At 31.1% G+C, this 11,443-nt stretch overlaps 3 protein-coding genes and 1 pseudogene across 7 annotated transcripts; all 4 read left to right on the top strand.

The window, feature by feature from the left end:
* The first annotated feature begins 1,150 nt into the window (after positions 1 to 1,150).
* LOC117233744 lies at positions 1,151 to 2,759 on the top strand (annotated as a pseudogene).
* A 320-nt stretch (positions 2,760 to 3,079) lies between these two features.
* LOC117233872 (very-long-chain 3-oxoacyl-CoA reductase-like) lies at positions 3,080 to 4,436 on the top strand. Its single transcript, XM_033494535.1, has one exon. It carries the CDS (start codon positions 3,483 to 3,485, stop codon positions 4,404 to 4,406), a length of 924 nt encoding a protein of 307 aa, XP_033350426.1. The 5' UTR covers positions 3,080 to 3,482; the 3' UTR covers positions 4,407 to 4,436.
* A 506-nt stretch (positions 4,437 to 4,942) lies between these two features.
* Positions 4,943 to 8,053, top strand: LOC117233869 (lanC-like protein 2). Of its 3 annotated transcripts, none has more exons than XM_033494526.1 (10): positions 4,943 to 5,140; positions 5,440 to 5,616; positions 5,745 to 5,924; positions 5,997 to 6,148; positions 6,236 to 6,383; positions 6,468 to 6,608; positions 7,288 to 7,470; positions 7,546 to 7,692; positions 7,752 to 7,854; positions 7,929 to 8,053. In XM_033494526.1, the coding sequence occupies exons 1-10, from the start codon at positions 5,099 to 5,101 to the stop codon at positions 8,003 to 8,005; spliced, it is 1,350 nt and encodes a 449-aa protein (XP_033350417.1). In that variant the 5' UTR covers positions 4,943 to 5,098; the 3' UTR covers positions 8,006 to 8,053. The 3 variants fall into 3 exon arrangements, with proteins under 3 accessions (XP_033350417.1, XP_033350419.1, XP_033350418.1); XM_033494528.1 differs by having other exon boundaries at positions 4,952 to 5,079; positions 5,444 to 5,616; XM_033494527.1 differs by having other exon boundaries at positions 4,952 to 5,079.
* An 807-nt stretch (positions 8,054 to 8,860) lies between these two features.
* Positions 8,861 to 11,110, top strand: LOC117233878. Of its 3 annotated transcripts, none has more exons than XM_033494547.1 (2): positions 8,861 to 9,071; positions 10,650 to 11,110. In XM_033494547.1, exon 2 carries the CDS (start codon positions 10,650 to 10,652, stop codon positions 10,941 to 10,943), a length of 294 nt encoding a protein of 97 aa, XP_033350438.1. In that variant the 5' UTR covers positions 8,861 to 9,071; the 3' UTR covers positions 10,944 to 11,110. The 3 variants fall into 3 exon arrangements, 2 of the variants coding, with proteins under 2 accessions (XP_033350438.1, XP_033350437.1); XR_004493431.1 differs by lacking the exon at positions 8,861 to 9,071 and adding an exon at positions 9,078 to 9,234; XM_033494546.1 differs by lacking the exon at positions 8,861 to 9,071 and adding an exon at positions 9,084 to 9,439.
* The last annotated feature ends 333 nt before the right edge of the window (positions 11,111 to 11,443 follow it).

The following is an 11,443-nucleotide window of genomic DNA, read 5'->3' as shown; positions in this document are numbered from 1 at the left end:
TAAACACAAGAACTACAAGGCGAAATATCGTTGCCATTACTAATGACAGAAACATATCATGCCTTTGCTATTGTTTTATTCAATATTTACTTCATGCAATCTATTTCTGTGCATATATATATATTATTTAAGAACGATTATGTGAGTGATCTTCCTCGTAAGTATAATCGATAAACTTTCAGACATTTCTCGACGAGGATTTCGAAGTTTCACATTTTTTTCGAGACAACAATTTGTACAAGGGGAACGTGTTGTAATTGTTTGAATAAGCCACTATGCAGCTGACTCCCGCGTTATTTGTAACGTGTACACAATTGATTAGCACGAAGATTAAATAAATCTTGATTTTATCGATGACACAGTGACTGCAGTATTTCATTTATATTTAATATACAAAAAGTGAAGATTGACAATTGACAGTGACGATCATTAGCTGTATTTATATGGACAAGATTGTGTATCGATCCAGGGTTTCATGATTTAGGTGTATCGATACAATCGGTCAGTATTGATAAATGAATGTATGCAAAGAACATAGAAGTTTGTAACTAAAAAAAAGGAAGAATGTTTATTATATGTTAAATATTTAATTGATAAATGTTGATTTTTTAATAAAATATTTGTTATACCAAATAGATATGTTACATAGACGCAGTCTATGTAAAACCATTACAATCAGCCGAACTCTTCTTGGGTAAAGGATCGCAATCTATAGCAAATAGCCTTGAATAAGTATTGAAAAAAAATTATTATAAAAAAACAAAGAACAATATGTCGATTTCGTGAGAAAAAGTAATAATCAAACTTATATAATGTAAGAGCACTTGGTGCAGGTGAAAGCTGGATGGGAAAAGAGTAAATTCGCCATGTACGCCGGAGATGAGGACATCCACACTGCGAACGAGCGTCGACTTTCGGTACATGCACAGTGTCGGTGCATGTTTTTTTCAAACATTTTTATCAAACGGAAGTGGTTATGTACAACTATGCACCTATCTATATAATAATCGTGGAATTAATTCTGACATACTTATCTGTTCTACTTATTAAAAATTCGTCAAGGATATTTATAACAACAGAATTTTTCCTTCTTACTCTTTATAACGACAATTTTGGTGAAATATCAATTTCATCATAATGACAGTCCTAAAATAAAATTATAATTAGAAATGTTGCGAAGAAATTACATACTGGAAAGGGCCGAAATGATCAGACGGTAACGGACACGAAATTATAGCTTCGGAAGTCCATAGACATACTTATAAAGACAGTGACGAAACTCGTTCAGGTATGAAAGTTCAAATTACGTCGTCAGAAGGGAAACTGTAATTCGAGCTTATGACGTGTACAGTTTCTCGTCGATCGAATCGAGAATGTCACGGAGATTATTATTCCCGCACTCACTTGTAACGTGCCCAGCCAGTAAAATGGAGTCAGTGGTAAATGTAGTGGTTGCAAAAAGCACACACCATTGTATTTATTATAGCATTTATACTAATTAAGACCAAATATATTAAATTTCCTAGTACTAATATCTAGTAGTAGTTTCATATGACTTGAAAATGTGATACTATGAAAATGAAATATGTATAGAACTTAATAAAAAAACTTTATGGGAAAAAAAGAGTATTATATAGCCACTATATGTTATGCTTAACTTGAAAACTGATATTAAATTTGCAATTAGAAATAAATTGAAATTAATTTGAAATAAACATAAATATAGGAATGAAATAAAAATATATCTTTGTTAATAGAAGTTGATGGAAGCATGGTACGCGAAAGCGGGACATGGAGAGGTTGCAAGAAATACGAAGTCAAGCGTGCCTTAGGGCAATGATGCAATAACGGCGAATCCCTTCCAAATTGATCGACGTTCTTTGACCAACAAACTGGATTTTCCTGAAATAATAGAGAACGGCATGTACGCGACAGAGACCTTGTCGGTGAGCTGTAAACATATTTTCAACACTATTGTTTTAATGCTTGTCGAAGTGAATAACATGCAAATATAAAAAACAAATTTAGTTGAAATATCAGAAAAATGTCAGAAGAGAAAAGAATTTTTCTCTCAATTTACATATTCGATACTTGCATGTTGTAATTCTTCATTTCAAGCTAAGTTTCTCTTTTGGTCTTCATTAACAGCGATTCAATTGAGTCGCCTTTGCGATGATTTGACCATTTATAGCAGCGAGGAATTCGGTTTCGTGAATATGTTTGGTGCCTCGGTAACACAATCATGATTGTATTTATTTTCACGAATGAAAAATTGGTATTCTACTTGGAAATATTTGTAATTCTACTAATTTTGCTGGTTAAGTTACTCGGTTATACGGTGACGTCCAAAAGTTTTAGATCAGATAGATTTCCCACGGTATCTTAACGAATTTTAAAGAATATTATGCAACTATGTAATAGTTTTGTATATGTATTATACTACATATTTTCTTTTACTTATCATACTATTATACTCAATACTGCTTAAAATTCTTTTATTTTTCGTTTCTCGAATATAAAGTAACAAATTTTCCTGGCTGGAAATTTTGGCACACTACCATATATCCATGATATTCCATATTTAATGAGTTTCATGACTACTTTTTGAGAGGAATTCCGTGTACCTATAACAAGGACCTCCAGGAAGATAAAAAAAGCTTGTTTTCCTCGGACAATGTTTTAAATACTAACTTTGTTGAGTGCTAAACATGCTTGAGATGAATAACAGGAAATATGCAAACGCTTTAACATCTGTTGGCAGCGGATATGGTTTACTATCTCGTACGGAAAAGACTTGATAGTCAAAATATAAAAAACAAATTATTAGATAATATTCTCGATTTTCCATTTATATAATCAATTTTTACTAAATTTCATTTAGAGAAACTTATCGCTTTACCGTAAAAGTCGTTGCTCTGTCATAATCATTGTGAGTGTCTCTTTACGAATTGATATTTAGACAATTACAAATCGTAAAATAGGAAATTTCATTCACTGAAGTATTCAATTTCTCATTCTATATATATTTTTCAGTGAAAAGTTTGAGGAAGACATGGTACAAGTTTAGAATTTCAGCAGCAGCGCTGAATAGTACAAAGTAAGAGATGTGACCAGTACATCGGCACTGACAGAACAAATTAGCGATCTTCGAACTTAGTTACAACAAACTAATTCTATCGAAAAAATGAAAGTGAAGGGAAGACTATACACCATTTAATAGATAAAAAATAATTCAAAAATAGAACACGGGAAATATTGAAAAGCTGTCTGCTTTTTTCAAATTCTGCTAATTTCCGTTCGACTGTTTCAGGACCTCACAATATGTCACCGCTACGCCAGCATTGAGTATTGCGCAAAGAACTCCTTTTCCAATCCATTAGTGACGAATTACTCGAGACGATAAATGAAGTCAGCCAACTTATCGGTTGTCCTGTGACACTGATCAGAAACTAGACCGGAAGCACGTGTTACAATCGCAAATAATGTTGGTCGAGAAGATAGGTTATGCGGCGATTATATATTGGGGCTACAGACTTTCCCGTGATGTAATATACCGAATATACAAGAACTTTTTCTCAGTATCTGTAGTTGATTTATGTTCAATGGGTAAGTGGGCAGTAGTCACAGGATGTTCTCATGGAATTGGAAGAGCGTACGCGGAGGCATTAGCGAGGATGGGTTTGAACGTGATCCTGGTCAGTCCTGATACGGAGAATTTAAAATCTATCGCGAGTAATATCGAGGCGATGTACAATGTGAAGACAAAAGTAATTAAGCTGGATCTGTCGGAAGGTCTGGAGACGTACAACGTGATAGAAAAAGAAATGTTCGGCTTGGAGATCGGCGTGTTGATAAATAATCTCGGCATGTCATATCCGCATCCGGAATATTTCCTGGATCTTCCTCACAAAGAGAAGATCTACATGAGTATCGTTCATTGTAACATAGTCGTTGTAACGAATATGTGTCGAATCCTATTACCACAAATGGTTGTTAGAGGAAAAGGAGTCATAGTGAACGTAGCCTCAATGGTGGCTGTGTTGCCGAGTCCTTTATTGACAGTGTTCGCTGCAACAAAGGCATACATTGTCAAATTTAGCAGAGACTTACAGATAGAATATGGAAAACAAGGTGTAATCGTGCAGTGCTTGTTACCAGGCACGGTGACAAATCATACGACAGAGTCACCGCGATCAGGATGGCTAGTTCCTACACCTGAAAAATACGTTCAGAGTGCGATCAGGACTATAGGCAAAGAAAATGTAACCACCGGATTCCTGCAACATTCTATTTTGATTGGAATAATCAAATTTATTTACCGAATATCGCCGAGTTCCATCATCGTTTGGATGATCAATATTATGGAAGGAAATCGGAATAACGCGCTTCGACGATATGTCGGATGACTTTGTAGAAATATACGGAGTTTTATTTAAGGGAAATGTTTCCTTATTTTCCTTTCTTTTATATTATAGAATAATGGTAAATTCTAGATATTATTAAACCTTACAGTTAGTGTGGAAGAAGATATTGTTCCTTTCAAAACTTTTTAAGATAACTTGAATTTAAATTTAAATAAGAAACCGGAAATGGACAGTGCGCTTCGGTACATGATCGAGACCAAAATTGGATTCTTAGCATGATTATATATTTATGTGTGGCATATAAAATGTTAGAAACTAGTAGTTATTCACCTGAAAAATAACGAAAAATTGTAAAAGTGCGTTTAAATTTAAAAATATGAGTGTGGTTATGACTCACTTGTTGATATGCTTTGATTTTATGACTTGGAGAAAAAATGGATAAAACGTATATTGTAATTATTTTAAAAATTTCTTTGAACCATATTATACATTATGCATATTATGGAACTATTCACCCTGAATATTTTTAATCTATACTCAGTCGGTAACGTTGACACGAAAGTAAATAGTTTTATTTTCATGTTTCGATATCTCGAATGCTACATTACGATTATAGTTGTAAACATAATTGTGTCCTAAACTTTTCTCTTTCTTTGTGCATTACAAATAATATTTTACTGGAAAATCTAATTCTTAAAAACAATTTGAGAGGCAGGTTTGTTGATAAGTGATATATGTATATTTTTAGAATGATGCATCAAATACTTACGTTTTCAGTATGTTTCTAAAAAATCTTTCTCCATTATGATTATATAGAATGTAGTATTTATAAAAGATATTTATTTGGATTTTTTTATGTAATAAACATATTAATCTGTATTTAAGAAGTATTACTCTCATTTAACAAAAAATATATTTTTTAACCTTGTTACTAGGTACACCGGTAATTTTTTTAATATGATATTCAATAAACAATATTTATTTTATACATGTAAAAAATCTTCTTTCTCGCGAGCTAACTTAAAAAATTAAAATTATTGATTGGTAAAATATTGGACTACAAAATTTTTCCTAGGCAGGTGTCACATATAAAATAAGCAGAGAAAAATCGCTTGGCACAACATATATTAATATAATTAATCGATTTAAGCACTTAATTTGTGCCAAAATGGATAATCGACATTATGATAATCCATTTGATGATTATCCTAATGTACTTTCAGCAAATGTTGTGAACGCAACTACTAATGAGGTAATTATTGTTCAATATATATATACATTATTCAATAATTAGATAGTAAATTATTATAAGCATATAAATATAAATTATTTACAAGCATATGTGTATGTATGGAACTTAAAGAGATTGATGCTTGTTAGATCAATGAAGACTATAAAGAAACAGTAAAAATATATATAAAAAGATTAATAGATCGATTGAAAGAAAAGAAAAACCATTGGACTTATAACGATGATTATTCCATATATACTGGATCAGCAGGGATTGCGTACATGTTTTACAAATATGGAAAGTGCTTTAATGAACCAGCTTACATTGATGTATGAATCCTTCAATATTCTTATTCCTTTAAAAGATGAATTATTTCTTAAATGCACATTTTTTCTGAGCAGGAAGCAATGGAATTATTAAGGATATGTATAGACAAATTCAGGGGTAAAAGAGAAATTACATTTTTGACTGGTATTGTAGGTCCACTAGCCTTAGGTGCAGTTGTTTTTCATTCCAAAGGCTATTCTGATGTAGCACAAAATATGATTTCAAAGTATATAGTTTAATAATATTTCACACTTATACATGTACAGAATTTGAAATAATATTTTTAAGTTTTATAATTTGGATTATCTTTCAGAGTAAAATCACTGCAATCAGTTGTTTTAAATGAAAGTAGTGATTTGCCTGATGAGTTACTTTATGGAAGAGCTGGTTATCTGTTTTCCCTCCTCTTCTTAAATTCAAATATATCTCCTGCTCCCATAGAAAATGATCTTATTAAACAGGTACTATCAGAGCAATGAAAGTTAAATTTAAAGTAAAGGTAATCAGTGCTTTAATACACAATAATTAAAAAAATATCATATCAGGTCATAGCACTCATAATTAAATCTGGAAATCTGTATTCTGCTTCAAGAAAGTACAAAACACCTTTAATGTATGTTTGGCATGGGTCAGAGTATATTGGTGGTGCACATGGACTGGGTGGAATACTTTATATACTATTACAGGTATGGTATAAATGAAAGATGCATTATGTTTTTGGTCGACTAACCGACTAACTGATTAATCGGCTTCCAAGAAGCCAACTAGCCATCTCTGGGGATCATTTTTAGACATTGCTACAAAATGTGTTGAATTTAGGATTGTTTAATATTACGAATCCAAAGAAAAAATTTGTTGACATTGTTTGTTATTTATATATTTATTTTATTATGTCTTGTTTCTTCGTTTTAACAAGCTTTTGATTATGATAAAATTAAGAAATAGTGGCCAAAATTCCTAGTCAATTGGTACTTATTTAGGATATTTCAATAAGTACTAACTATTATTTTAAAATTTTTATGTAATAATCATGTTGCACATAAATACATTCCTACAAGTAATAATATGTACATATTAAAAAATATTAAAATTATACTAATGACAGTCAAGAAAGAACATTGAATTTTTATTTCTATATCAAGTTATCGATAATACTAAAAATTTAAGGTCGGTCAATTGGCTTTTTTTGCCGACCAGTTGTCGATTTATCACCGATTACAAAAATGGGCCGATAATCGGCTGAACCAGCTAGGCTATTAATCGATACATCTGTAGTATAAATACAAATTTTTGTTATGCTATTTTAATAGCAATACTTGTATGAAAAATTTTTTGTAATCTTCAAATATTTAAATCTATTTATAGGCACAGCAGTATTTGACACAAACTCAATTACAAAAGGATATAAAGCCTGCATTAGACTTCCTTCAGAATATACGATATCCTTCTGGAAACTTTCCATCCTCTATTGGAAGTCACACTGATAAATTGATCCATTGGTGCCATGGAGCACCTGGAATGACTATGTTATTTTGTTTAGCTTATGAGGTTGTTATTGTTTAAATCATATAACCTTTAGTAATTTTAAATTTCTAATACATAATGAAATGTATGTGTATATAGATATACAAAGATAAAAATTATTTAACAACTGCTGTACAATGTGGAGAAGTGATTTGGTCAAGAGGATTACTTAAAAAAGGATATGGAATATGTCATGGTGTAGCTGGAAATGCATACACGTTTTTAAGTCTTTTCCAGCAAACAAAGGTTGTATTGAATTTACAATAAAGATATAAATCAGAATAAAATATTGATTTTTTTTGCAGGATATAAAATATCTTTACAGAGCTTGCAAGTTTGCAGAGTGGTGCATGGATTATGGAACACATCAAAGCAGGTCACCTGACAGACCATTTTCATTATTTGAAGGTATTTTCTTATAAATAATAATCATCTTTTCTTATCTTTTATGGAACTAATAATATCTATATATATTATTTTAGGTCTTGCTGGTACAATCTATTTCTTGATTGATCTTCAACATCCACTTTCAGCAAAATTCCCAGCATACTCCACTTAAGTTCGATATACTTCAATTCTAATTATTTATTCCTCATAAAATTTCGTTTAAAAATGACACTTTAAAATCAATTATCGCAATTTAATTCACACTATCCATACTATTTGGGTTTGAATTATATATACTTATATTTCGAATATGTAAATCTATGTGTACTTTACTGATACATAATAAATCTTATACACTACAAAATAAAATAATTCTACAAGTGTTAATCCTAATTTTCTGATTTATCTTACTTTCATAGGGATGAAAATTTTTTCTAAATTCATTTCGAAATTTTTACTTAAAGCTGAATACATTAAAAAAAGTCACGGATTATGCGAGAAATCTATTGACCATTTTGTATTGAAATATCGTGCCATAATCGATATATTTTTATATTATTTTATAAAAAAATTCGGTAAATAAATATCTAAGTTTTATATAAAGTTTTATAATAACAACGGCAGTATTGCTTCTTCGATAGTTCGAGAAAAACAATGGTAAAAGTGAAACGTGGATAAGGTGCAGCGGTAGACTCAACGGCTCGCTACATATTGGTTAACAGGCCACTAATATTCATGGCGGGTCGTGCAATGGTATTTGTAAAAGCGTAAAGAGAAAAGCTTTAAAAGAGTTGCTTCGTTGAATTCAAATGTATGTGCTACTACATACTTGTATATATCTAACTATAATACTTACTAACAATCTAAATCAATTAATGCAACATTACACGTATCTTACGTTTACAATAAATTAATAGTACTCATAATTCCTCAATTAATTCCTTAGCAGCACTCATATTCATTCTCTGTATTATGCACATCTATTTAACTATTTACCAAAACCATTTACCGAGATTCTAAATTACCTGTTCATACATGCAACATTTGTCCTATATTTACTGCAAATTAATAATACTCATAATACTTTCCTTACTTGTTAATCAATAAGCAAACATTGTATGAAGTAACAAGTGAGCTGTGACATCACAATAACACCGATGTTAGTAGGGACCCGCTTGAATCTTCCACCTGGGAAGTCACATCAGGAGAGAGAACGATGATCGCATCCGTTTCTTCCTGTAAGTATTAACTAATTGGAAGATGGATCTTCTCCTGGATACAAGAGTGGTGTGGTACCGCCGCGCCGCTCGTAAGCATCTCGAGTGTATAAAAGCCGCTTCCGCCGATCGCGCGCTTAGTTTCGCTCGACGGTGACCGATTGTGAAACGACGCACTCTCAACGTGAGTACCATTCACGAGATCGTTGTTACGATTGCTGCCAAGCCTCAACTTCCTTTTACCGTTAACCCTGCGGCGCTTACGACTTGCACGGACATCAGAGAGTTATACTTTTTACTTAACTATCGTTGATCAGTTTCAAACGTTCCTACTGGACTCTCGTAGTAATATCGGTGTGTTTGTTTCTGTGGTTTAACGTTCTGTCAATGTAAGTCGAAGTTTTTCGTTCGAAAATTTAGTTATTAGGCTTTTTCTCTCATTTAGGATGAAACAAGTGAGAAAGTTGATCCACCTGGCAGAAAGTTCTATTTCGCGCTGATTTATCGCTGACGAGAGTGAAAGTGTGAACCCATCTCTAGGGAAACTAATGAGCATCTGATAAATCTGATAAAACATAAAGTTGTTTGATTTATGGATTAATGTACATAAAAGTGTAGAATAGATTTACGTAATTTGCAATTAGGAAACTGTTAGAGTATTTTGTTTCATAATTATGGAACGTGAAATGTAATAAAAGATCATTGTTAACGAAGACGTTTTGTACAAGTTATATTTATTCTATTCTTTATTAAGTTTCATAAAAGGAAGTACATGTATAAATTATCCTTGCCTATATCATAATTATTAAAATAATATTGCAGGATCATCCTAAAAAAGTGATGATTTTCACCTAATCTTTCCATAATGTTTTCATTCATCAACATTTTTTTTCAAGATTAGTATCATTACTTTCGTAAATATAAATATCAATTTCACCAGAATATATTGCAATTCCATATGCACCAATTCATACGCTAAAATACTATAAATCTCTCGTTCTTTCATTTATTTTGTAACAGTATAATGATTTAAAATTTTGTAATATAGTTTATTATAACATAGTTTCATGAATATATATATATATATATATCATATCATTAATTACGTTTTTATATTATTATTTGTTCATTTTTGCGATTTAGGTTTACAGCGTATGCAATACAATGTTTTTAGTAATTGAACAAATTGGTGCTACGAATTTTTATATTACGAATATTTGTCGTTAATAATTAACCGTCTTGCTTTTGATGTTCATTTTCTTACGCGCGTTCTTCGTTGCATCAGAAGAGCGATTGCAAAAATCGGCTCAACCATTCTTCTCACAGCATGACAAAATACAAGATAAATATCTTTTCAAATCCCAATCTTCTTCATTAAAGGGAAAAGCAGGGCATTCTTTATTTTAATGCATCTTTTTTAGTAAAACAGAGTTATAATATTTAATCCAATAATTTCTTTAATCTAATAAATCTCCAATAATAATACTATTATATAATTTATAATAGAATGAAAAATTGTTATTTAAAAATACATAAAATCAAAAATATAGAATATAAAATATAGAATAAATACTAAAACTTTGTCTTTTTTTATTTTAGATGAAAGTCCATTTTACGTTATTAGCAACAATATTGATTGTGGGAGTAACTATGGCATTTCCACAAAAGGATGGTCAAATTTTCAGTAATGAGGCTATAAAACAGGCACAGAATACCTATCTTATTCCGAAAGATGCGACAATACAAAAGGTTCAAGAAGGCATCGAATTGGCAGCGTACGAATCGATTCCTGGCGATCAGAAGATTAATCTTTTCGAAATTCTGGGAGCGCACGTTCCATCGGAAGTGGTGAACAATCTCCAAGCTCAAATCGATCAGATAGGACGGAATTAGACTCGCTTGCTTTTCTTCTCCATCATCATCGTCATCGTTCTCTTGTAAAAAATGTTTTGAATCTAAGTTTTATAACAATTATTTATAGAATGTAATAAGTCTTTTTTTATAATGATGTACTTAGGCTTCTTCATTTTTTCGTAAATAAATGTCTGAAAATGAGGCAATTCGCTTGTACGATTTTTTTCGTTTAGAAACTGTAATATAAATTCATCTCAACAATAAGGGTACATATATCTAAATGTTTAATTAAAAAAGTAATCATTTGAAAAAGGATGATGATTTATTTTACTTGACTTTATAAAATTTGGTACATACTTAAAATACTTTAAACTGGCCGTCCGCCAACATCATTCGTAGAAAGAGTATTACAACACACATTCCAAGTAACATCATTCATTGTAAAAAAAAAGGAATCATTCGCAACTTGTGAAATGTCGAACTAAGTCACCTGCCAGAATTATATATATATATATATATATATATATATATATATATAT

The sequence above is a fragment of the Bombus vosnesenskii genome, unplaced genomic scaffold, assembly GCF_011952255.1.
Source record: "Bombus vosnesenskii isolate JDL3184/JDL3185 unplaced genomic scaffold, Bvos_JDL3184-5_v1.1 scf7180000013299, whole genome shotgun sequence".
NCBI lineage: Eukaryota > Metazoa > Arthropoda > Insecta > Hymenoptera > Apidae > Bombus > Bombus vosnesenskii.
This window is presented reverse-complemented; position numbering and strand designations above follow the sequence as displayed.